The sequence below is a fragment of the Larus michahellis genome, chromosome 8, assembly GCF_964199755.1.
Source record: "Larus michahellis chromosome 8, bLarMic1.1, whole genome shotgun sequence".
Taxonomy (NCBI): domain Eukaryota; kingdom Metazoa; phylum Chordata; class Aves; order Charadriiformes; family Laridae; genus Larus; species Larus michahellis.
The window spans coordinates 36,041,928-36,069,791 of record NC_133903.1 but is presented as its reverse complement, the minus strand read 5'-3'; the positions used below and the strand labels follow the sequence as shown (position 1 = coordinate 36,069,791).

Below are 27,864 nucleotides of genomic sequence, written 5' to 3'. Positions count from 1 at the left end.
TGTGTGTACCAAAGTTTTGCACAGTGGAAAAATCATGCTTTATGGTTTGTTCACAAGACAGCATTGAGACAGGCCTGACATTATTCTGAATAAATCTGCCTAGCACCACCTCCAAGAAATTTATGTCATGGGCCTGTCAAAGCTCTCCTCCTCCTCTGCCTTCAGTCTTTTCTTCACCCTCCTACTGCATGCTCACATTCCTCCAAGCCAAGTCCACATTGCTCTCCCATTTTTCTGCTACACCCCCAAATTTCCAAGCCTCCCTTTCCAACTGTGGATAAGCACAGGATCCTGCATGCATTGATTTACCATGCACAAAACACTGCTGAATACACTATGAGAAATATATGGGAGATCTGCACCACTGCCTTATCCTGCAGCCAGCTACCAAGAGACATCTGCATTTGTACTATATTGGGGCAGTTGTTACCATTGCTGTAATGTAAAGAAAATCTTTTCACATATCTCTGCTTGACCTTGTGTGTGCAGGTTTGGGGGAGCCAAGCCCACTTTCCTGTGCCTAACACAGTGGCTCAGGGACACTGAGACTAGATGCACTTCAACATCTCAGCCACAGTGCCCACATCTCTCACAGCCTTGCCTTCAGTGCTGAACATCACCAACCAGATGAGTCAAAGCAGCACTGCTAGCCAGGAGGAAGGATGTAAGGGAGGATGCCATCAAACTCCGCTTCTCCTTCCCCCTCATCTTTGCCTCTGCACAGAAAGCCCACCATTTTCACAGCGATTTTGCCAACACTAGAGAGAGTGTGCGGTGAAAAAAGGCACTAACCAGGGTGAAGCATGCAGGCACCAATTGTCTATTAAAAGGAAAGTTGTCAGGCAAGTGGTTTAGTTTTCCACAGTTGGCAGCTTGGAAAGAGCATTTTTTCAGGAAATGACTCAACCACCATTGCTGAGGCTGCATAGATTTTGCCTCTCCCCCTTGCCTATGCCTTTAGGTCACTGCCTGCCTTGCTTGTGCCTTTACAGCTAGGGCTTCCTACGACACTTGAACTTGAGAGTGCCAGAGCACTGGAACAGGCTGCCCAGAGAGGTGGTGGAATCTCCTTCTCCGGAGATATTAAAAACCTGCCTGGACGCAGTCGTGTCCAACCTGCTCTAGGTGACCCTGCTCTGGCAGGAGGGTTAGACTAGATGACCTCCAAAGGTCCCTTCCAACCCCTAACACTCTGTGATTCTGCTGTTGCTAAGGATAACAGTTTTCAGTAGTTCCTTCCATAGGAATGCGTATTCTGACATAATCTTAAGCAAGAATCACTAGGGGGTTCTAGTCAAAGAAACCTACTGGTAGTTCTATTTTGCAGTAGAAATCTGTAAAGCATATTTATTGCCAGCTTATATTCTAAATGAAGGGTCTGATATGTCTCATCACAAAGTAAGAGATTTCTGACATTGATTTGAGAATGATTAAACCCTACAAAAATACCTCAGCTGTCCTAAAACTAACTAGACTATAATCCCAGACGCTGTATGAATAGTATCTAAAATAAAATGTTTCACAAATGAGCCTTGTGCTCTTAAATTAATTTAAATTAATTAGAAATGCATAGCCCAGTGATTGTGTAACTTCATTGAAGGTAGAGTTTATGGCAATATGAATGAAGATAATATTTTCCAAACATCACCACAAGCAGACAAATTATATTAAAAACATTCACTCTGTAGAGTAATACAAAATAAAATATTATCATCTGATCAGCTCAAATAATGCTGATTTATATCTTTGAATTAACAACATTTTTCTGTACAGTTGCAGTAAGACTGCAATTTTACAAACTGATATTCAGTTGAACATATTTATAACACAAATTATACACTATGTACAAACCTAGTTCTCCAAGAAACTCTTTGTTCAGCATGCTTCAACATGGAAGTGATTTATCAATTTTTAGGACAGGAGGCTAGCCTTCCCTTTAATTTAAATACTGAAATACTTCTCAAAACATGAAAAAAAAATCCATTTGCTATCAGATGGCAGTCTTCTTCAGTCACTTGTTTGTTACCATGTATTATAGAAGAGCAGAACCAGTCACAACAATAAATAACATTGCTTATTATGAACTTAGACTTAGATTCATGCGATCACACTTTCAGCCTGAGTGCTTTTACAAGACTGTAGGATCCATTTATTTTTGCTTTTCTTGACACGTAGATCAAAATTGCAACTACAGGTACTGCTACGGCTGCTACACAGGAGAATGCAATAATTAGTGGTATCATTTGATCTGGTTTTTCCAATCTTCCTGAAAACGGAGACAAAAGAAGAAGAAAGAAATTGTGTAAAAACTGATTGAAACAGATACATGCATATTACTGTAAAGGCAGCGTTATTAATGACCTTCATTTGGAACACTATTTCTGTTTTCACGCACAAAGCACATTGCAATACCTTTTCCCTATGCTTTTTTCTTTAGTAACTCCATATTACACACTTTAATTTCTAGCCACTATCTTGGTCTCAAATTTGCTGTGCAAGTTCAAACCCATCTGATAACATCTACAATTAAGTTCCTGAAGCACCACGGAGTTCATGAAGAATACAAGAAAAATATCACATATTTTACCCAGGAAACATCTGGGGACTTTTCTACCTCCTGGAAACAATGCTTCAGGAGAAGACCATGTTTAAAAAGCCCAATCTTCAGATTTTTTTGTGAAACAGAACTTTCTCTGGATTAGTCTTACTGTTCATGCCTGTGGACAGAAATGCAGCCAGGATCCAGCTTTTTCTGGCCCTATCCTTAAAGCTACTGCACCAGCTCAGGTAAGAGAGACAATAATATTCACACTGAAAGGAGGTTAAATACAGCTTGTTCTCACTAGCTGTTCTATTATTTGGTTTGATTTGGGTTTTTTTATAGGTTAACTGCAGTATTGTTGTGCAAGGATGAGCCATGAACGAGTTGTGCTCACTTTGACAAAAAATTCATTAGAAAGTACAAGCAAAATAAGTTTAAGGCAATAGATCTACCTACCTACAACAGCTATCTCAATCACTTTGATGTTGTTTCCAACCTCATTGAAAACATCAAGCAAATATCTGCCTGTATCATTTTTGGTGACATTGTAGAGTATAAAGGTTCCATTCACTGATGGCAGAATAATTTCTTTCTCCTGATGGACTTTTTTCAGGACCATCTGTGATGGTGGGTTACTGTATGTGCTACATGTAATAGTGACATTTTCTCCTTCTTTAACATTTTCTGACGGATATACTAACACAGTAATATTTTGGGGAGGAACTGAAAAGAAAAGAAATGCAAGGTAGGATTTAGCAACAAAGAGAAGCAAAATCTCATGAGGTATTAGCAGTGTGTGCACACAAAATTAATGGATTCACTAGAATATTCAAGCACATAGCCTTAGATACTACTCTGTCACTAGCTATCCTTCACACACTGCAGTCAACAGCAGATGACAGAAAAAACATTTTATCAATTGATGGAGAATGTTGTGTATCTTTTACCTTATATGAAGTCTTTTCTTCATTTCTTATTTTAAATTCACCGTTTGTTCATTTCAGTTCATGAAAGGGCACAGGCCAACAGACCCAGAGGTTAATGTCCTCTTTCAACAGAAGAGAAACAGAAAAGGCAAAGGAAGGAGTCCTAGAATAGTATTTTTTTCACTAGGTTCCACAATTTTACATCCTGTTTTCAAAGGTGGAAGTGGAACTATGAAAAATTTTGAAGAAGCAATTATTTTGTGCATCTGTCATTTTGGACGGAAGTTTTCATTAGCACTAAGATCCTACGACTTATGATAAGAACCTGTGCAACTCATCTCAGTTTTTTAAAAGACAATTCATTCTTAAAGGAATTGAAGTGAAGATGTCTTTCTAAAAAAAAATAGTAATACTAACTCTCTACAGTAGCTATTTTAACTAACCTTTGATGTAAAGTACCATGTGCTGAGACTGCTCTCCCAGTTCATTAATGATATGCATTCCTATGTTCCTGCGTCCTCTAGCTGAGCCCTGTCTATGGTATGTGGTATATTTGCCATCTATTGTTTCAAGGATTGTGATCCCATCACCTATTTTCTTTCACAGAGTACTCTGAACAGATGTAACATCCGCAGATGTGCAAGAGATGGTTAACACTTTCTTCTGGTATCACTGCACTTGAAGGGAAAAAGTGTATTTTTTGGTGCAGCTACAAAAATAGGAAGAGAGAAGCAGCAGGGCTAAAGCAGAGAAGTCACTTACTACTGAAAACGAAACTTTACTATGACCGCATGTAGGTTGAGGAATCAGCATTTGGTATAGCTTAAATGCAGCTTGCGAGAACAGGATACAAAGTTGTAACTTAAAGGAGAGACAAGGGGCTGTAATACAGTCCCTCCACAGAAAGGTTTCAACATGTACTTTCTCTGAATCCTCCACCGAGACCTATTTGGAAGAAAGTATAGACACTGCATAGCTTCTTTGCCTCATGCATACATTTGCCAATTGTGGAAGGAGTGATGAAAGCTCAACTGACATGACAACTTTGCATGAGCTATCTGTATTAAGGCAGATTTCACCCTTCATTGTTTAAAGCTTCCTAAATGACTTAATGACATGAGGGCCAGCTTTTAAATCCACGGACATTAAAGACAGAAGTGCTCTGTCCTCCACAGAACGAGATCTGGACCCAAAATATAAACCAAAAAACTTGTGCTCTGTCTTGTTCTACTAACCTTGAACAAGTAAATTCACAACTTTTTCTTCTTTGCCAAATTGGTTATAAGCTTCACATTCATAAAGCCCCAGATCTTGACTTTTTACGTTCTGTATAGTTAAAGTTGAATCTTTAAAAATTTTCTCATATTCCCCGGTGGCCTTCTTTTTCTTCCAAGAGATCACTGGAGCTGGATTACCAGAACTAGTACATTTCATTGTCACAGTTTCTCCTTCTTTAACAGCAGTAGCAGGGATAACAGAGATCATTGTATTCTTCGGTCCGTCTGAAGGGAAGAATTTTGTAGTTAATCATTGTTGGATTATTTAGAGATGGATCCAAAATGTCCTACTGGATGCCAGGTTGTCAGCCTCACAAAGTTAATTTCTTTTTCATTCCCAGAATAAGCAAAGCACACAGTATCAGAGCTTCCATACAAACTCTCTATAGCCTAAATGTACTAACCAAATACGTCTAATCAAGAATGTTAAGAAGGTAGACTAGTTTCTCGCTCATTCAGATCCTGACTTAAGGCTGCCATTACATTAAAGATTTCATGTCTTTGTTTTGCTCATCAACACTGTTCCTTTCCTTGGGGAAGAGCAGAGTACTGTGCTGATTTTTTTGTACTCATAAGGCTTTGTTTAGTTTGATGGTTATATTTATCACTGAAGTAAGTGGAGAATTAACTCATTATTTTTAAATGACTGGGAAAACATTATATATACTTACATTCCACATTAAGTGTTATATCACTTTTACTTTCCCCAAAACTATTTTCTGCTACGCATTCATAGTTTCCTCCATGTAGGAACGTCACAGATGAAAGAACGAGAACTCTCCCTTCACTGTATGGCCCCATGTCTGTGCTATCAGCTTTTCTCCTTAAAATAATCTTGGGAGGAGGGTTACTCTCAGCAGAACATTGTATGGAAACATTTTCTCCTTCTTGAACTGTTGCTGAAGGCTCAATGGAGAGTTCTGCAATGTTTGGAGCACCTGTATGACAAAAGAAAAGGCTGTTATACTAATGCAAAAGTACTGAGGATGGAGAAGCGTTTAAGAAAGCAGGAACTGTTTGCCCAAGGATCTGTTCATTTTGGTTTTGGTCCTAGGCTCCATCTGAGACTTTTGGCTCTATTGAAACAGTAGTAGTTGTAATAATAATAATAATTATGTACCAAATACTTTGACTATTAAATGACTACTAAATTTACTGCTAAAGACTAAACCTACTAGTTCAAAGAAAGAGACTGTGATGTCCCTGCAAAACAGATATGTACATTAGCATTTCGAGGAAATAACCGTGTCCCCCACACCACCACTTCTCAGATTATTTTATCACTTTGAGTGTTTCATTGCAGGAAACATATAGAGGCATGCGTGTACAACAGCAGTACAGAGAGAAATTGCTGAAAATAAAGCATAGAAATGAAAAGGGCAGCCCATAAAGTGCAGCAGTAAATTGAAAGCTAAATCCTGAATACATAAAAAGGAAGGCCCCACAATTTCCTAATTTTCAGCTTTTCCACATCCTCCAACCTACAGCGCAGTTGCCAATTGGGTACTAGATAATACAAGTTAAATTCAAGCAGACTTGTACCTTGTATAACAATGTCCACAGTTGCTTTCTCTGTTTTGTTAGTTACCAGATTAATTACTTCACAGATGTACAGTCCTGAATCATTGAAACGGGCATCGGGAATAGAAAGGACATTGTTTTCTATCAGATGCTGAATGCTTTCATCAGCCAGATGTTTTCTCCAAATTATTTGTGGTGATGGATTACTCTCAGTCACACAAGTGAGGTTTAGAGAGTCTCCTTCCATTGGTGGGTTGTCTGGAGATACAGTAATGATAGTATTTTGTGGACCAACTAGAAGAGAACAAAAGAGAGAGAAGGTCAGTAAGTTAATGGAGAATGACATGCACATCTTTAGCTTCTCTAGAGGCGCATTTCACACTATACTGAGAAAAAAATAATGTGTATTCCAGTAACACAATGGAACAATTTTTCCAGGCTTGATAAGACATTTAGCTTGCAGCTTTGAAAGCTAAGCTAGACAAAATATGTAGAAATTTATTTTTTTTTTACTCTTACATTTGTCTCCCTATTGTTTAGGATTATAAACTTGGAACTGCTAAGCATACAATGGCAATTTTAAAAACAATTGTTTTTAACAGGCTGACATTTTTCTTCTGGTCTTTCTGACCGAGCACCAGTGCCCAAGGTAAGAGAGTTACTAAAGCATTGCCTAACTTCTGTCATGAACAACAGTGAATGTTTAATGACTCAGTGACTGTCATTGAATACAACAGAATTCAACCAAATACAATAGATTATCTACATAAATAATATAGAAAAGCAGTGCAGATTATAAATGATTTACAGTACACACTTTGTAAACCCATTCCATGAAACTCAACATTAAACAGTACCTGGTGTGAAGGCCCTAGAATAAAAATACTTACAGTTTGCATTCAGTTTCTGAGAAGTTACTCTTTCTTTGGGTTCAAAGTCCATATTAGCAATTGGTAACTTGGCCACACAGGTAATCTCTTTCCCAATATCTTCAGACGTGTATTTAAATGAATACGTCACAGTTTTAGTTTCTGTATTTGTGCTGTCATCTTCATAAAAATTTTCCTCATGAAGAACAAGTTCATCTTTCTTTAGGATTACTTCCAGGTGATCAGAAGGATACACATCTGGGATTTTACAGATGACAGTGACTCGTTCTCCATAAACTAAGGAGGATGGTCTGATCTCAATGATAGGATCACTGGGGAAAGCTAAAAGAATAAAATCCATTTCTTTAGTCTAGCAGAGATGAGCTCTGGGGTCAACATAAGAGCAAGATCCAGACATCAAACATCTTGAGCTTAGAGGCGTTCAGAACATGATGTTATATCATCTTTATTACAGTACATATCTTGATATGAAGACATACAGGTCTTTTATAAGCAGTTCATACACTAAAAGGAATTCTATCTGTACAATTGTTGAAATATGATCACAAATTAATAAGATCCAGCAAGGCACCTAGGCAGTGATACAGCTGCCTAAATATAGGCATCCAGAGCAATCCATACACTGGTGTTATCCTGTTTTCTGTGCTGGTACGTTTAGACATCTGAATCATACCCCTGCAAACTGCAAAGCCTTTGATTAGGTGCTCTGCACTTGCAGGTTTCCCAGATACGTTCATCTCAACCAAATTGGTTATTGTTTTTTTTTCCAGTTCTATGAATGTTTTGGGGAGTCTATGTTTTGGCTTTCAAGTATGAACACGACTAAGAATAAATAAGACCAGTAAGTACTACCTTCAGTGCAGAAAGCTAAGCAGAAAGAGGGTGAGAACGAGTCCCAAACAGATAAAGGAATCTTACAAGGAAATATATGTTGAGCTATAGCAGACTCATTATCCTAGCACTATCAGTTAACTACCAACCACAATATCTAAAAACGACTGCTTTTTACGAATGTGTACTTAAAGAGAATATTACATGTTTACTTACAGTAAAGTTCAACTTTGATACTCTTCTCTTTTTTCTCTTGCTCACCGCAGAAGACAGTACACAGATAATCATGAGAATTGACAACGCTAACTGGATTCATAGTCAAGGTAGAGTATGTCCTATGGTTGTTCACTGTTCCTCCAAGGGGGTTGTCCATCTGGGTTCTCCAGGAAAAACTTGGTGATGCACAGCCAGTAGTATTGCATGTGAGTATCAGTGTTTCTCCAATCTGTGCAACAATTCTGTTAGCAGGTATAATCTCCATTTCGAAAGCTTTAACTACAATAGGGAGAACATACATAAACTCAGTAGCATTCTCAACATTTATTTTCACATTTTTTCTCATGTTCTGCTGTGGCAGGCTGCCCAGAGAGGTGGTGAAGTCTCCGCCTCTGGAGACATTCAGAACCCACCTGGACGCAATCCTGTCCAACCAGCTCCAGGCGAACCTGCTCTGGCAGGGGCGTTGGACTAGATGATCTCCAGAGGTCCCTTCCAACCCCTACCACTCTGTGATTCTGTGACACAAGGTCATTACTTTGCAAGGTTACTTTACAGTTGTGTGGAGGTTAAACTAATAAAGCTCATACAGTGGTTTACATCTCCAAAATACCCCATAAACTGCTATTTTTGTCAAAGATAACACAGACTCAGATGACTAATAGACAGATCTCATGTATAAAATGGCATAAACCCAATGCTCTCAGGGAAAATAAATGCATTGGCAAAATATTTTTTTTTTTGGCAGGTGGATCTAGTTCTAAAACTTTTTAATATTTGAGGGGAGGGGTGCTAAGTAAGATAGCAAGGACAACTGCAGAATCACTTTCAACAGGACATTTAGTACCAAACTTGACTGATACTGTCAGGGATGACGGTAAAAATCAAACATGCAGGGATAAACTGCAGTTGTCTCCTAAACTCCTTTTAGCAAATTCAATAAGAAAATGACTGTGTCGTTGCAGAGCACAGAAAAGCTCAAAGTAAATGTCAAAAAAAAACCTTTCCTGACATTTTGACAGAACAACTTAATTGACAGTTGTATTCACTGAAATGTAAAAGCAAGTGGAACAAAGAGAAATAATGATCAAACAGTAAATTGTAAGTCAGTTTACACTTAACAAAATTAAAAACAAATAAAGCAAACACCCCCCACCCCAACTTACCAGTCATTAATATACACAAAATTATTAGCACAGCTTGCCTTGTTCTTCCCATCGGTTTTAACATTTCTAATTGCTGTTACTAAGTAAAGAAAGTAAATTAAAAAGCCTTGCTTTCTATTTTCTGTGAAGCAGACAGCGAGATCCTGCTGCTCTGCAACAGTTTATTAGAACAGCTCCAGCGTGCTCTTTATAAAGGCTCTCCTTGAGGTGGAGTGGGAAATCCCTGGACGGGGAAATCCAGAGCAGGGAGGAAGAGACCCATATCGGGCTGTGCCGGTGGGCTCAGCGCCCTCTGCTGCCTTTTGTTATACAGGATTTAAAGCCCAGGAAAACAATACTAACATTCGTAATACAGTGTCTACCAGACTTAAAAAGATCAAGTCAAGACTTGATCCTGCAAACAACTGATAAAATGAAAGAATGAGGGTAATTCCAAGTAACTGAATGGTACGATATCTCAGATGGAAAAGTTATTTGAGTTTGCAAATATTTTTGTAGGGCTGAGTCTTGAGAATGCTTCTAACAACACTCATTTCTGTACATAACTTTACTTAAATCAGTATTCCCTTTGAAAACTGTGCTACCAGTTTAAGAGGTGGCGTTACCCAGATCCTAAGTATTTTTGATCCCTAAAAATGAAGAAATAAGTCAGAAAACAGAAGTCTGAATATCCGACTCTATCAGCTTGAATCAGGCTCATCCTGTATGGATTAATTCAGTGAACTAATTTTCCCAATTACACTTTAAAAATTACTCCACAGTGTCCCTTGTTCAAGATGCTGCTGGTATGCACTACATTACTGATACGTCTCTCAGATCTCTTATGTCCTGTTTATGTATAATTGAGGTATAACTGTTGATAATACAACTCTGGGATTATTTTCAGTGTTTGGTTTCCAGTGGGTATATGAATCCAGTTTGCAATATTTCTGAGGAGAACTATTACTGGCTAATATATGACTATGTTATGAAAAAAGTAAAATAACATTTTTACTTAAAATTTTAAAATAAACATTTCAGTATTTAATTTTCAATTGGGAAATGCTATGAATGCAAAGAAGGGATAAAGGTTTCCAAATTTCAATTGTTGATTTATTCAACTACTTGAGTAGTTCATATTGGTCAATTATGAATCACTAAATAAAAGCGGTAAGAAATTCAAAACAAAACATATATGTTTTTAAAATGCCTCTGGAAAATCGTTTGGTATATAATAGCTTGGTCATTTGATGTCTATAAGATCTTGTCATCATATAGTATATTTTATAAACAGCACAGATTCAAATATCTAGTAAATGAGTAATAACTTAGAAAAATAAAGGCTGATGTAACGATGCTGTAAATGCTAAAGAAATTTAATTGCTGAAAAGTGGGCACTACATCAACCTAATATTTTTTGAGTCAGGCAGACTTTACGGTTAATAAGCTAATGCTAGCTCCAAAATACCATATTCAGGTGAGAGTAGTACCAGAGGATATAAGACTCCCACTGGCCTACTGGCAGTGTGTCTTCTTCAGGCACTATTTTTTTCTGCTTTTCCCTAACTGCAGCTGCCCCTACGTTTGCATCCTCATCAAAGGATAGCTGAACAGTACAAGCTGTTACACAAACACCAAAGCACATTGTAATAAATACACCTCTGACTCTGTCAAAGATCTTACACCAGGTAGAATAAGAAGCGCCAGCCACTTTTTTTCATATGCTTATCATAAACTCATAAATATAAAATGATTGTGGGAAGATAAAATTGAGATCTAAGGCAGAAAGTATGTCTTAAAAATAATAACAATATTCAGAAACATGGAAAAACTGAACAAGACAACCCAAGAATTACCCAGAAAACAATAAAACAGGGAAATCTGAAGAACCTAGCAATGCCTAGCCAAAAGTCACGAAGCTGAAATTCATTGACACTGCCACAATGGATTCTCCCATAATATAATATTTTTATTATCATCATCATTGTTTTTATTAGAGGAGGAGAAGGAAGAAAAAAAATCTTGTAAGTCTCAGGACTTACGAGTACTATTCTGGAAGTATTGTTATCAAATCCAGAAACCCAAAATCTATACAGAGTAGGTAACAACATCTACAGAATGTGATTTTACTTCACAGAAAAGGGTTTTGTTGAAGAAAAGTATACTCTCTTAGTTAAGTTGCAAATAAATAATTTTTAATCATAGGCAGAGAGAAGTAAGAAATGAAACTCTTCTGCTTTGACTGCTTAAATAATCATAGGCTAAGCTGAAGGAGAAAAGGGAAAATTTCCCTATTTCTGGGAAGTCAGTTTCTAGACACAAAAAGATATAAACACGGGAGGCCATATCCGCATGCTGGAGAAATTGTAATCAAGTCCTTCATCAGATAACAAGAAATAGGAAATAACTCTGATCCAGCTCTCAGTAAATTAAACTGGACAGCTGCCATTAACTTTACTGGAGTTGGATCCTTACCAGAGGGACTACTATACTGAGTGACCAGACAAATTTAACTCAGACAGTATAGGTAAGAGCAGGGTTAGCCAACAAATAGTATTAAAGGAAACACAGATCTGCCAAGAGATTTAAAAAATTCTTAAAACTTGCTTTTTACCCAACTTCAAATGTAAGCCCTCTATGTATGTTAAAAAGAACATGTACTTTATTTTTGTTCCTACTCTCCTGCAAATAGGAAAATGGGTATCAAGTTTGCTTATTTTCAGAACTGGCTGTTCTGTCTGAAAACAAGCAGAGATCAGTTGACAAGTTTTAGCAGTTGACCTCAAGAGTTCAGATAATTTAGCTTTTTATTTAAATGGCACAGAGGAGGATGCTGGGGATAAAAAATGGAGGATGCATCTAGATTCACAGTGGGATCAAGTATTATAGGATCATCTGGAAGATATTCTGACACATGCAGAGCATAATGAAGACTGGAATGTAACAAATATTACAAAAATATTACTAAAGGCAAAAGAGATTAAAAGAATTAAGCACTGGCATGTAAATATATGTTTTCCAATACATCTAGTAATCAAAAGAGACTTTTCTCAGGCTTTGATGGACAAAGATAAAATAATTGTGTGTTTCAGAAAGGAGTTTGGAAAAACCAAACACATCATTTTTGGCCTGGCATCAAAAAATACAAATGTCCTTCAGGAAACCGAAACTTACTTCAGACTTTTCTGGAATGTAGGAAAAGAAAACCATTTTAGAACTGTGCAAAGCATTTGCTTTAACTCATACTTCTACAACCGCGCTAAATAGCTGTATGATGAAGTTCAATTCATTTCCTCCAGACAAAACAGATAACAAGTTCTTGGTACCCTAATGAATTATTTGAACAAAACACACTTTATGCAACATGTTAGTTATCCAACATTTCTAATCCTCTTCCTGCATTTTTAATGTGTCATGGAGGCTATCAGAGGAAAGCTGAAAGGCTAAACCTCACACAGAATTTGGTCTCTCAAAACCTTCACCATTGGTTTTGTGATTTATGGTCAAGGAATTATGGAGAAGAGGGTAATCCTTCTCTTTTGGCAGAGATTTTTTTAAAAAAAGGTAGACGGAAACTCATCTAATTTGACATTCTGTTTCCTCTGTCAGTAATAAAATGCTTCATGGCATTTCATCCCAGTACCTGCATCTAAAGTCACCACTTGGGATTTCTGCTAAAAATACCCAGTGCTGGAATAATAACTGCTATACAGGGCCCCAACACAGAAACATAGGCAACATGTTTATTACTAAGCAACTTTGTGTCCCATGAGCGTGAGAGGGCAGAATCCTTCTGTGGAAGGCATGGCATTCAGGTGAGAAGGTGTAGCTAAGTCTGACTCAACAACAGAGGTATTAAGCAAGTTCTTAATGCTTAGGTCCCCCATTCATACTGTAGCCCTCACCCATCTCATGAAAGATCTCCTTGGGATGTGCACTGGACGTCTAAGAAAGCCTCTTACAGAGTTTCCGATGCTTTATGGAAGCAGCTGGGATGAAGAGCTTTCACCCTATGCAAAGAGTGTCTGATACCTCCACAGTATGATCATGCGTAAAGAATAAAACCGAGAGGAATGTGCTGTAACTCAAAATGAGAACTATTCTCAGAGGGAAAACATATCTGCATCAACAAAGAGGAATGCCCTTTAGGCACCACATCCAAGGTAACACCTTTAATATGGTCATACTTGATCAAGTAACTGAAAATGCATGAACCTGGAGGACATGTACGAATCCTACTGACTATATGGCTTATATAGCAGATAATGATCTGCCAGCCTCAAAATTCTCAGTTCTCAGTGACCTCAATAGCCTGCTATTGGGGTTATATACTGTCTTTCCTTCCTCAGTGCCTACTGGCTTTTGGTTCCAGAGCTCCCTGGCCCTTTGCTTTCCCTAACTCCCTCCACCTGCTTTCTTATCACCTGACAATAATACAGCCTCTGTGTAGCCCCCAAGAGGGGGAGGAGAGCATCATTGACTCCCTATAATTTTCATCTCTGGATGGGAAGGATGAGATCTACATGCAGATCTATTTAAAGGGTTGTGTCTGTTTCAGGAATTGTAACTTTGTTCCTAGCTACAAAAAGAACACCAACGCATTACCCTGTAACCCACATCGCACCTTACAATTGTACTCCACATCTAGCTTGTCATCTATTGAAAAAAGGGAAAAAAGAAACAACTTAAGAAAGTTTTATAATCTGCTTCTTTCCCTTTTCTGGAATTTCTGAAATACTGTATATAAAAAATAAATTAATCTGCTTCCTTCATTATTTTTCTCGCGCACCACCATGACACTTCCTGTTTGGTTAGTCTGAAGGCATCCAGAATCCACAAAATCTGGCAGATAAAATAATACAGAAGTATGATAACTTGCATAGACTACAAAATAGCCAATTTCTTATTTTATTCTATTCAGAGGCATTGTCTATTTCACTTCACAGAAGGAACAAGAAGTTCACCTAAAAAATAAATAGAACCCGATAGAGAAAAAAGTCCCTACTTTTTATCTTAGTCTCTTGTTGCTGGCAAAAAACAAGCTGTGGAAATTCCAAATCTTATTCCTAAAAAAAAAGAAAGTATGATTTCATGTTGGGTCTAAAAGTGAAACTGTTGAATAGCCTTTAAATCCACATAGTTAGAGTGCCAAGTACTGTACTGTAAGTCAAACTTTGTTAGTTTGGGTAGCTGAGCTTCTATTGTCTTCGTAGTGACATATGTAATAAAAAGCTTCCCTTTTGAAATATTCTCCAGTGTATACCAAGAGCCAAATTCAAATACAAGCCTTGGAGTAACCAAAATCTCTTTGGGAATTTTGAAGTGAGAGCTCAGATCTACTTTTATTTTAAGCCAAATATACTGAGACACGCCAAAGTCTTTCATTCTCACTGGAAATATAGCTTTTCAGACAAAACTAATTCAAAATGGTTAGAGTAAAAAAATTAAGCGTGATTTGGGTCAAAGCACGGATGCTGGCTAGGACCTGGGATATGGCAAGATAAAGTCAACAGAAAATATTTAACAAGGAATATGAACAAGTCACTTCATTCCCCCAACGCTCCACATGAAGTTCCAATACCAACTAAATATTGTTGTGTAGCTCATTAAGGCCAGCATTTCACATGATCAGATGAGGTTAATCAAGAAAAGGGTGGAGAACTTTTTGACTAAGCTTTGTTATTACTCACCAGCAGCTGGTCTCCAAGGCCCTTTTGTAGATCCTTGGCTGTGGGGAAAGGGAGACCAGTCACTTCCCTGTTTCCCACCTCCTTCCTGTTCTTCAATCATCAGGTACATGTATGTCCCTATGGGCCCAGAAAGACAAAGGGGAGCGATGACAGCAAGGTCTCTGAGAGACGATTCGAGCTGGAACAAATGCAGAACTTGGATTCTCCTAGACAGGCTACTGGTAACTGCACTGCTACTAATTGATTATCCTTCAACTTGTCTATCACAGACTATAGCCTTTATTCTCTTACAGTGATTCATATTCCAAAGAGCTGTGTTCAGCTGTACAGATGTTATTTTTGCTGCACTGCGTTATATAAATGTTATCTTTGTAGTCCCACAGTGGACTGGTTCACTAACAGATAGAAATATTACACAGATATCAGAAAGGAATTAAATGACTTAACATTCATCAAATGAATTAACACTCAAGAATCATAATTTTTAAGTCTTTCATACGGGTGAGGATTACAAGGATTGCTCAATTTTTAAAATCTTTTTTTAAAAAGACACATAAGGAAATCTTTCTTTTATCTAAATATTGTCACTTTTCCCTCTCTGGAAATAGACTGAAAGTTCTAAAGAAAATGACCCTCCAAATAGAAACATGAAGGAAGGAACTGACTCTTACTTCCATCAAGCCAAAATGACAAGTGTACAAGAGGAAGCATTTTGCAGTAGCAAAATATGTGTGTTTGTGTGTGTACATATACTAAAAAAACGAGTGACACTTAATCCATCTGCAAGTCTGTTACGGACCCGGCACCTTTCCTTTATCTCTTGAACGTGCTCTACCCTAAATCAACAACATGCTGTTTTGGTACTTAGACTATTTCTCTCTTTCATTTTTTTTTCCCCACGGAGTCAAATACCATCTTAACTACTTGGTTTTTTAACACTTTCATGGAAGAAATATGCCAATGTAGGAATAGCTAAGTGACAAAAACCATGAGCCGCTGAGTTTTTCTAGACAAGCACGGGTAAGAAAGATGGAAGTTGCTGGGATTTATTTCTCCTTTCAAGACAATTACTTGGCTAGGCATCAAAGGCCCTGTCCTTGTTGTCTGATATAGACAACTGAGGAAGAATGACTTTCATAGTTGTGTCACCCTCTATCATAGACCATGTTACTCTCTAGTGATAAGAGAGGCAACTTGAGAAATGTGACACGTGTTTGAAATTGCTGTCAGGCAGGATAAAGGTCTGTGTCTGTGCTGAATTAGGTTGAGAAATGTCTGACTTTCAACATTCCCATGCTTCTTAACCAAGGATCCCCCACAAAATTTCCCAGAATTATATGTGAATACCAATTCATAAGGAACTGATGGTTTAATGACCCTTTTGGTTGGGCAAATTTTCCCTCTGTTGACTACAGTTCTGACTTTAATTAGCTCCACAGCATGAGGAGCAGGTATTAGCACCTCTCTTCCAACAGCTCAGCCCCAGAGAAATGCTCTACCTATATGGTTTTCTGGCCGAGGTTCTCTTCCTGCTGAATGAAATCACTACTGACTGGGTTGGACGACCATGCAGCTACTGCTAGGGTTTTTACTTGGAAGCCAGGATACCCTAATGGGAAACAAAACATTTCTGTGCAGCCCACAGTTTCTAAAAGATAAAGAAAACATGTAAATGCTGTCTATGCTGTACTGAATCTTTCTGTGGATCAAGGACCAAAGCCAGTTAAGTTCTGAGAGGCTCATTAGCTTGAGATTAGTCTTACCTCTGTGATATCTTTCTGTATTCATGATATCAATAAGCATGGTGACTTGGTATCCGCAAGACCATCAGGATCAAGGTGCAGGAATTTCCAGGGACATGTTCAAGGCTGAATTCATTAAGATTTTGAGCAAATTATCTTACACTCAGTTTCTCAGATTATTTGAACAAATACAATACAATTATCTCACACTGAAAAGAAATCCTCTCTAGTAATTCTGTATTCTTGATCTAAAGTGTTTGATATAAAACTATCAGCCTTTAAATGATTTATTATTACATTTTATTACACTGATTCATCTGCTACAGTGCAAAGATCCAGTTGCTGACTTTGCTTTTCTTGCACTTTCAGGTATCTTGTGCCATGACTGTATTGAACTTTGTGGCATGAAGAGATGTTCATTCTACCTCTGAGGGCAGCATATGGATCCTCCTGTAGTTTATGGATTCAGAAAATGTATTTGTACATAGCAAATACATTCTATTAACAATTTAGGATCCCAGACAATTTAAGAAAAAATTGTTTTCCTTTATCCTGCAAATTGGATTTATTAATTGGAATGCTTACTTTTAATTTATTTTTGTATGCAATTTATTAATTGGAAAATTAGTAAATAAAATGTATTTTAAAAGATGGCTAGAAGGTTTTCACATTTAACATAAAGGAGGACAAATTTTCAGGTGGAGTCTATAGTACAAGAATGAACAGAAACTTATCACAAGGTTGAAAAATAAGGGGAGGGAAAGCAATTACTAAATTAATCTGCACTATTTACTAGTGCCCACTAGATCATCATATTACTATTCTAATGCAAGTGATAACAGTGCTTTCTAAATTATCAAAAGGACTGGAGAGTACCGTTGAAAAAGACCATTAATCTAGACTAAAGCCGCAAATTATTTAAAGATGAATAAATGATGAGTTGACAATTTTGCATAACATTCTTTGTAAAGTTAGTTTCATTTTTGTGAATTATCTTGTAAACTTACCTTGATCTTTTATCTTCTTACTCTTCTTTACAAAATTTAATGTTTTAATTAATGCATTTCATACTATAGTGTTTGTCTATTTTTGTCAGGATTTGTATTGTGCATTATGCCATTTAAGATTCACTTTATCCTTCCCATCCCTTTTTAGAAGGCCAAACCTCAGACAACCAAGTTCAGTGCTTTGACTGACAGATACAGTTCTCTACTGGACTTGACTGGGACTAGCACTTTTCTGGCACATAGCTATAAAGCAAACCATTGTGAATAACTGGAAATCCTGACAGGATCTAATTAGGAGAAATAGGACATAAAACCAAGCAAGAAATCATCTGTAATTTCTTGGTAATCTCATAATAACCGAGTTATATCAGTTGTAACAATTTTGTAGCTACTCTTTAAGGTCACTGAAGGTGAAATGCTATGGAAGCCTAACTAGATATGCGATAGAGAACTTCCAGTTTTATCTTGGCTGTAATTGCTTGCTGTCTCTCAAAAGAGAAATGTCTACATTATTCAGAGAGCTCTCTCAAGTACATGGAATTTCAAGGGCCTGGAGTGAAAGCGAGTATAGCCTGCATTGTCACATCTGGGTTTACAACACACAGAAGTGTTCAGTAACGGTGAGAGCAGCTTTGTGCTTCCCAAGCGAGGATGAAGTAAGTTCCCAGGAGCCCAAGGCAGCTTTAAAATCTTGTTGTTAAAGAGGAATGAAATCTACCATTCCTGCCAATGTAACAGTGCTTTCCACAGAGGTAAACTTCACAGGATCTTCTCTGAGAAATTTACTACTCAGCTGAGAAATTTACTACTCAACATATGCATGAATGCCACACGCTGCCATGAACTTCATAAAATTTCCAGGATCCACATAATGGAAGGCTATTTGAAAAAGTAGTGAAACAAATCCTTACAAACACCTTAAGTTCTTCTTACTCTAAAACTTAAAATCTTTCCTGACGAATCCCAGCTTTCTGCTCAGGAATCATTTACAAAACACAATAAATAATGCAAATAGCTAAAAGAACAAAAAACAGAGAAAAAATGTAAATCAGAAAACAAATATTAAGGAAAAAGCTCTTCCGGAAACATTATTAAACAGTCTTAAGTACTTCACGTATTTTAGGAAAAGCGTTTTGTCTTTTCAAAGAGTTCAAATGGAAAGACAAATTATGCTATCACGTGCAGTTCAAATAACAGAAAATATTATATAGATGTTCTTATTCTCTTATTCTTATTTTCATGTATTATAAAACATGATGTGTTTTGGGTTGGAGGTTACACTTTTCATCTTCTACACCAAAAGGAACCTTTTTCATCCACAAATTCTGCTTCTGCTGCTTCTTCCTTACATTTAGAACTACATGCTTGTGATCTTCTCCATAATATATTAAAAGAAATGCAACTCTGCACCAAAACTTCTGACATAAACATCTCCTTATCTAAAAGAAAGATGTTTTTTCCAGTTAATTCAGTACTCCTCTGAATCTTTGTAAGAATCACGGAAAGCAGGCCAGGTAGCACCCCATTTACAATATTTCTGAATTCAAACCCTGTTTGAACGTGCTCATCTGTGTAGTTTTTATTAGGAGAGAGAGATGGCATTATCCAGACTTTGACACACCACTGAGCTTTTGGTTTATGAAACCAAGATTTTTATCAGAATATATAAACACCTGCAGTGGATCAGTCAGAATTTTATCAAGGCAGAACCCCATCTCTAAGACTGGTCAAAAGCAGATGAAGGGAGAAAAGCTTGAGAATGGGGGAAGCACAAGTGATAGTTGCTTACACAGGAACTCAGAGAGAGATGGTTTCTATGCATTTAGTCTGTGTTTTTGAGAGCATAATTCAATACAAGAAAAATCCTATGAGCAAATGGAAAGAAATTTGAGAAATGTCTAACAGATTTGGAAATACAAGCCTACTGACATATGTTCCTAAAGCTTGTAGCCTTTGAAAATCTTATCCTAAACAGTGTAGAAAAATAGAAATTAATAGTACTAATTAATACGAGTTCATTTCGAACTCAGGTATCACCTGCTCCCTGCTGCTACTACTGCAAAATCTCTTTTTCTTCATGCGTCTACAAAACAATCTCAGTCATTCCCGAATCTAGAATGCCACTGAACTTCATCAAATGAGCTCTTTTGAGCATGCCAATTTTGCACAGAGTCTGCCAAAATTTTGCATTGCAAAACAGCCGTTGCTGCCGGCCAAATGCTGCTAATGCATTACTCCTGGGCCATCCCACAGTCCTCTTACCATGTTTTGGATGTCTCTACTGTGTAGCAGCTTCTCCATCCGCTGACTTTGCACTACATGCTGTTACAAAGCTGCCTGTTGGCATCCGCCTCTAAAGGTATGTTTTCCATAAATTAAGTATGTCACCTTTTTACTTAGGTCTTCATTCTGGCTTAATCTAAACCCCAATGGATTCAAATAGCTAATCTTTTAGAGATGCTAATAGACTGCATTGTCCCCTTCAGCTGTGTAATGACTTATTAATTGATTTCTTAAAATTGAAAGCATCACATTTACTACCAGCAGAAACTAGAATAACTGAAAAACTAAAGAGCTACTTTGCTGCCAAGGATAATGAGTCATGAGGAACAAGATTTGTAAGTACTTTACAGGCTCCGATGGGCCACTCAGCCCAGGGCTCAAGCACAAAGCATGGCCGCAGTTCAGAAGGCTGTCTTTTCCACAGTACAAAAGTTGGCAAACTTTATCACAAAGAACCTTTTGATAAAGGGTGAAAGCTGGCTTTGCAACACAACTGGAAAACATAGGTCAAAACTGATTTCAAAATACAAAGAGGTTCCAAAGGAAACATACGAAATAGTAAATCTCTACCACTTATAGTAAAATCACTTTTTTTTTCTGATGTGTTTCTTTCCATTCTCCTCTTGGGAAAAAATTGGCATTTAGCATTTTAGTAGCATCTATCATCACTCTTTAAACATTTCTCAATTTTAGCAGAAAGATCTTCACCTTCTCCAAATACACCATAGATGAAACCTTTCTATGGCTTTGGTCCTTGTCAAAATCCCAATGTCACACAGGGGATAAAGAAAGAAACAGGATATCCAAGTAAAATATACAAAAATAGGAAGAAGTTTGTTTATGAAATGGCAACCAGAGTCCTGACATATACAATATTCTCGTTGTTTTTTCCTTTGCCATAAGTTTTCTGACCCATCTGTTTTGCTTTTCTGGTTGATTTATTCATCAGCTTTTTCTATCACTATGGCAAAGGCAAATATCCTTTGGAAGGAAGACCATCTTCCCTTCTCCACGCTTCCTCCGGGACAGAGAAGAAAGAACGTCGATTTATTGTCCTGACAAAGTTGGCCACCTGGACTGAGAGACCCATCGTTCTCAGGCCAGAAGTGCAAGACTGCCTGAGGAACAGATCATTTGCCACATCAGCAGCATTTACTGTTGGTCCACTGTCTCATTTACAGTGATAGTCAACAGCGGGTGCTTCAGCGGAAGAGGAAGACTGCACATAACAGGCCAAGTTCATCATGCAGTGCTTTAAATAATTTCCTTATTAGCACGGAATATTATGTCCCTTTACTTGAGGTATGACTTCTTTCTTTAGCTTGGCTTACTTCACTGCAAATATTATTCATTCAACAGTGAAAACCCACAACATTTGTTTTAAAAGGCAAAATCCATGCAGAATGAAAAATACACACAAATAGTTGTAAATACTGGAGCGTACAAATTTGTATAAAACTCCAGCGTTTTATATCTGAAAACAGCAAGAAACTTCCTGAAAGTTTCCCAAAAAAAATTACTGCATAATCAGACAGTATCATTATCTGAAATCAAAACCTACTTAATTCAAGGAAACGTGAAACATTTGACTGGAAATGAGAGGAATTCTCACTTATCAAAGCACAGTGCTTGCTGTTCTTCAGATAAGAAAAGTAATCTTCCTCATTTCATCTACGCTGTGATATTTTTAACATTGGAACTGCGTTTATCTAGGCTGTGAGCTTAATATTTGACCTTTAATCAAAATAATTTATAGAAAGACAGAAAAAAAATGTAGGGAAAAAAAAAGCAACTTATGGCTTACGATGGTCTAGAAGTTAAAATCATTGCCATGAAAAACTGATTTTTTTATTTTTATTTTTTATGTATTCCACCTAGCTGTAGGACTTAAATCGGTTTTACTGAACTTCAGTAACTGTGCAAGTTGACATATGAACACCTACAATAACCTGCAGATATCCTGTATTTAGGTGTTTATGGCTTCAGTTTAATCCCATCCTGTTATGTCCCTTTGAAAGGATATTCTTTCTCAGTTACAGTTTAAAATTCCATACAACACAAAACTTTATGGCCTATACTAATACTATAAAAATGTTCTGTGTTATGTGAAACATATACAGATATATCAATATAATACGGTATTAATGTCTAAGTGGCATATATACTAAATAATTATATGCAAAAGAGAAAATACACATCTCTTTCCATATTCTAAAATAAATGATAAGGTTTTACTTAGTGATTTATGTATATGCTATAGATTACTATTAAAATGCCTCCTATAGCCTGTCTTTTAGTAAAGCTACATAAAATACAAATAATTTGTTTCCTAGTGCCATGAGGAGCACTATATCTGCCTTTATTTTTTTAGTATTAAGAAACTCCATACCAAAAAGAGAAGCTCATTTCAACTAGTCCCACTCTCCGTAAGACAAGGAATTTATAGTTGAAATTATCTCAGATTTATGGAAATTTAAGTTCATTTATAAACATTTTTCTCACTTTGCTGGTGAAAGCCATCATCACCAAGTTGTTTGTATGTGTACAAGTGGAGACCATGGACTGCCGTTTTTGATGGAAACCGCCATTTGACTTTGTCTAACAAGCTCACAGGAAATGTGTGCTGCTATTCAAGCTGGGATGGAAAGTACTCACAGTGAATGAATTACACAGGAAAGTTAAAGACCTAACTGTAGTATTAAAGGGAGAGAAAATAATACACCATTCCAAGTTCTATTGGAATCCTTCCAGACAACTCAAATATTGAACCAATATCTCTACATGCTGCATTACGTCAATCTTCAGAAGTACTGTATTCTCTATAGGGCACATATGCAAACAAATAGGTAACTCAGTCTCAATTTTAGTTTTCTTTAAAAAATGGTTGAAAAACATTTTCAGTTACAGAAAATAATAATTCACCCATAATTGCTTTCAATATCCTGACTGACTTTCCTTTTTTCCCCCCTTTTTTCCTTTTTTTCCCCTATGTAATACATTATATTTCTTATCACATTATTATAGATTTTTTGAGTTGACATTCTAGTCATATTTTTATAAATGTCCATCGAACACTGTTACGTAGTAAAGCCGAGTTATTAATATTATTATTGTTAATAATAACAATAGAAATAGTACTCATTTGGAAAAAAATAAGGCCATTGAGGGAACTAGTATTTTTTTATTTGCTTCACTACAGAGAAATATGTGACCAGAGTGATTTGGCCATACAACATTCATGAGAGTTTCTTCATGTGGGCCCTGTAAATCTTGCCACTAATCAGGTACTGCAAGTTCTTGATTTGAAATAACTTCAGAAAGTTATTGGCAAGGATTTGTTGTTCAATTTTGATTCTTTTGGACCAATTCAAAGAGAATGGAGCCTCATCTTTCCTTGGAAGGACTTCAAAATTATGAATGACTGCCAAGACAAGCAGCCTTTGCTAGGAAAAGTAATGTTTAAACAATGCAATAGGTCACTGGAAGTTTCCCTCTACATTTTTTTATACTTGACCTTTTGGGGACCAGAGGGAGGTAGGGTCTTTCATTTGAAACAATAAACTCCAACTAAATACAATTTAAAATATCTTTTTAAAGGAAAAATATTCTTAGGACAGTTGGAAACTAACTACTCTTGGTAGCACTGGGCTGCTACAGTCTGTTCTCTTAATTCACAAACAATGTTACTCTAATCAGCCCTGCCGTGTGTCCCTAATTGAATAAAAATCTTCCAGGACCAACACAGCTGGAAGAACAGTAGCGAAGAATGGCTTTTTCTTCAGTTATTGAGGGCAATATTTGGGGCAGCTCTAAGTGCATGCACTGTGGCTTGTGCCATGCCCCTGGAAGAGCTCTACATGATTCAGGATGAGCTGTTCCATATGAAATACAAACAAAAAAATGGTTTGGGTAAAATGCATGGCACATGGTAACAGGTAGGACACATTTTGACAAAACATACGGTAACATTTAGGTACATTGCAAGACCATATAGCTTCTAGTATATGTCATGCTACGCCATGGCATATGGAACGGAGAAGAATTTTTCTAAGTTTTTTCTAAGAATTTTTCAGTTAGGAAAGAAGACTGTTACATTTTGTGACAAGTCAACCTGCTGTAATGCTACTTTTGCAATTAGGTTGGTTTTGCATTCCTTCTTTTTGCTGGGTGCGGATACACATCAAGCTAACATACAGCCAGTTCACAGATGCTGAAAATTTTTAATCTTGGTTTTCAGTACAGCTTTTAGGACCAATCATTTCTAAATTTCTTTCTTAAGTCAGTCTTGCTTTGTACTGGCTGTACAGAGAATGTGATGGGAGCATGACAAAATTCCTCCCTCTGCTGTGGCCACATTTTTTCCAAATGTTTTGCTAAAGGTAATTTCCAACCTTTTGTTTCATTTTTGGTGTCTATTTGAAAGACGATAAGAGACAATTAGTTGCTAACATCAGCAGAAGCTTAAAAATATTGAGGAAGAAAGGGAAGAAAAATAAAAAAACCCAGATGCCCATGTAGCTGTTACAGAAACATAGGCATTTCACACGATTATATTGAAGAACAGTAGGTGCTTTAGCAGTCTCCATCCTAAAAGAGTTTCCTGTTTTCTTCAAAACCTCAGCTACTGATGCTAAATGCTAAAAGATCCACCTTAATGCCATTTTTCTTATTATAGCCCCTATGCCCTATTTGTAAATCTTCGCAAAACACACACAAAAAAGAAAACTGAACCATTGAACCGAACTAATTTCCTAGTTCTTGATGAGTTTTTTCATTCAGCTATAGGGTTAGCTTTAGACTTTAAAAAGGCTCATTAAAACCATAAAGATACATTTACAGAAACACAGCTTCACAGGATAAAAGCAATTAGTCATGGATCAAATACTGTTAATAAAATGGAAGTGCTTTGTACTTCCAAACTTGTTCTAGTGAAGATGACTATTGATCAAAACACTTTCTTAGAAACTCCCACATGAATAGCTATATGTAGAAACAAAAAAAATTACATAGTCAAATTCTGTATTGACATCATTTGATAAAACAAAATCTGTCTCAGGGTCCCTTTCAAAGTGTATCTACTGTTTCAGTCCATTTTCTCTCTTTGATGAAAAGTGAATGAGTCATGGTTTTAAGAAACCTGGAGGGTAGACACTTTTCCACTTATTTAGGAAGTACTGCACTTCCCAAGTTGTGTCTAAGTTCTTAAGATACTTTTTAATCATCTCAGAAATTTGTTCTGGTAAAGTATGAATACTGCTTAAGAGAACTGCTCTAGAATATCTCAATTTGATCAATGTATTTTTTTTAATTATATTTTTTTTTTGGTGCTGATACCTCAAGCAATGGTTTTCAAAGTACAGGCTGCAACAGCATGAAATCTGATTAGACCTGTGCTGCTTTATTGCACTACTCTGGCTCTCAGACTTCAATGACAAGATAAAAAAAAAAAAAAAATTAAATTTGATCCAGACATACAAAGCCTCACCAGTCCCCTCTCATTGTCTTTACAGTACATGAGTTAAAGCAGGTTGATGGCAATGACTGCATTTTTCCTATAACAGCTTTTTGGCTTTGAGATATTGTCTAGCAATTAAGACTATTTTGAAAATGCCTGCACCCCTCACAATATCCACTGAATTGTGTAAATTTTCCGTACTACCAACATCCTTAAAAATCACTACAGATTCATTTCCTAGGTAAAATCTCAAAATGCTCAACATCACTTTTGATCTTTTATGAAATTTTTTGATCTGTTAAGCTTTTAAGCACGAACCTTCCCTATGCATATGAATGCCTGTGTACATACATATTTTACAAATACAGTAGAAAACACATTTTCAGGTTTTTGCTTATTCAACCATATTAGAGTTTAAAACACGTCACCAGTATTTTAGCAACTTCCATATAAAACAGACTGGTCATAGCAAAGTCTCCACTGGATTTCATGGTATATATGCTGCTCTTATGATATAATTTTTAACATCCTGCACCCTAAAACATATAGTTGGTCACATTACTCATTTTAAGGTGTTCCTTAAAACACTTAACAACTTTGCAAAAATATTAACATATTTTTTTTAGATTTTTTGACAAAAAAGTTCAGTTATTTCCAAATGGAGATATTATCCCCTCATAACTGTTGTTTATGACCATACCATACACACACCACCCCTTCAGAGCAAATAACCGTGTTTCAGTTCTTCCTTGCATGCACCCAGGATAGTCCTAAACAGACATACCTCATAGCTCAACAGCACAGCTGATCTGTTGGAGCTGTAAGTTTAAGGCGTTCCCATGGTCTCTGTCAGTATGACCCACTATGATGGAATTTCTGCAATAAGATACTATGTTTAAAAATGCTATTAAGGTTGCAAATCCACATGCTATAACATGCGAAAGAAGAGAATTAAAGTTTACTTACATGCTCACACACTTTTTTTTTGCCAGGAAACCTTCAGTTCCTTTACTGTAGGAGATAGATTGACTGTGGGAAGGAATGAGGAGTTGGAGGACAAGGGATACTCTTTGTACCAGAACTTTGCCTCATTTAGCCACAATTAAAGTTAGTGAGAACCATCTTTTGCCTAATTAAAGTAGTAAGGAATGCTTATTACTCTGAAAACTCAGATGCTCAAACTAGGCATTCAAAGTTAATGGAGTCAAGGAGCTCCAGAGAAGTGGGTGGAAAAAACCAATAAATTAATCAGTGGCAGTTATCTTCCATGTTTTGGTAACCTACATCAACTATGTGGCATAGGTACAATAAAAACACATGTGTTCATTTCAGTACATCTACTATCCTCTGAATAAGCTGCAAGGGAAGGGAAAGCTTTTAAATCCTGTTACTAATGGAAATTGCCGTAATATCCTCATGATTATGAGGAAATGCTTTGAGATTACAGACAAAAACAAGAAGGCATCATAACTGAGCAACAGAAAAAAACAGCTTTAGGCTATATCCAGCTTCTAGATAGTTTTTACATGGGAAGTGACACCCATTTATCCCATTTCCTACAAACACATCCACTTCTACAAGGAAAGAACACCAAGCAAGACCCAGATCCTCACAGCAGTTTCTCTTACCAGAAGTTCACATTTTTCTGTACTATGTGAATGACGTATCAGATAACTTTATATTATTTGTAACCTTAAAAAGATTTATTTACAACAAACGTAAAAAAGTGTATGCTCTGGAGGTCTCAAAAGCTTCGGAACATTACTATTATCAATCACCTCCATTTTCAAATGCGGATGGGTCTATGCTGTGAGGGAAAACCTTTGCTCAGGTTAAAATCTTATGCTTCAACTACGGTGCTATGGTACAAATCATTCCCAGCTAGATGTCCCATGCACAATAGCCTATATTATACAATGGCAAAAATAATAACCTACCTTTTAATACGTTCACAACATACACAATTTGCTGCTCTTCCTAAATTTTCTGCGTAATAGCATACTTTGTCAATACTGTGCAGAAGTTTCTAAATTTCCTTTTTCTTTAAATGTTCTAACTACATCTAGAAAAAGTAATATAACAGATAGTACATTTACTAACAACTTGTTGACAGATTGATGTACATTAATAGAGCTCCTTCCTGATAAAAATACCAATGGCTGATGGCCAATGACTTCCTTGTCATTGTGTGAATAAGTACATAGTTTTTCATATTCAGACATACAGACACCTGCAAGTCATGTTCTCACAGTAATTTTCTCTTTCTTCTTCTCCTTTTGGACAGTCAAAAGCCATGCAAACTCCTTCCAAGTATGCTGATGGCCTTATGCAGTGGGGAA

At 36.8% G+C, this 27,864-nt stretch overlaps 1 protein-coding gene across 4 annotated transcripts; it reads right to left on the bottom strand.

The window, feature by feature from the left end:
• Positions 1–1,590: 1,590 nt before the first annotated feature.
• On the bottom strand, positions 1,591–26,401 carry VCAM1 (vascular cell adhesion molecule 1). 4 transcript variants are annotated; one of them, XM_074598326.1, is made up of 10 exons: positions 26,310–26,401; positions 16,802–16,906; positions 15,039–15,155; positions 8,204–8,482; positions 7,157–7,477; positions 6,288–6,560; positions 5,417–5,683; positions 4,704–4,970; positions 2,999–3,265; positions 1,591–2,266 (listed from the first exon to the last, which is right to left on the bottom strand). In XM_074598326.1, the coding sequence occupies exons 2-10, from the start codon at positions 16,839–16,841 to the stop codon at positions 2,106–2,108; spliced, it is 1,992 nt and encodes a 663-aa protein (XP_074454427.1). In that variant the 5' UTR covers positions 16,842–16,906; positions 26,310–26,401; the 3' UTR covers positions 1,591–2,105. The 4 variants fall into 4 exon arrangements, with proteins under 4 accessions (XP_074454427.1, XP_074454429.1, XP_074454428.1 ...); XM_074598328.1 differs by lacking the exon at positions 2,999–3,265; XM_074598327.1 differs by lacking the exons at positions 15,039–15,155; positions 16,802–16,906; positions 26,310–26,401 and adding an exon at positions 9,370–9,571.
• Between the last annotated feature and the right edge of the window lie 1,463 nt (positions 26,402–27,864).

Coding starts and splice junctions, on each gene's coding strand:
- VCAM1 (XM_074598326.1), bottom strand. CDS start 16,841: ATGCTTATTGATATCATGAATACAGAAAGATATCACAGAG. Junction 7,478..8,203: donor TATCAAAGTTGAACTTTACT/GTAAGTAAACAT, acceptor TTATTCTTTTAG/CTTTCCCCAGTGATCCTATC. Junction 4,971..5,416: donor TATAACACTTAATGTGGAAT/GTAAGTATATAT, acceptor TCTTCCCTTCAG/ACGGACCGAAGAATACAATG.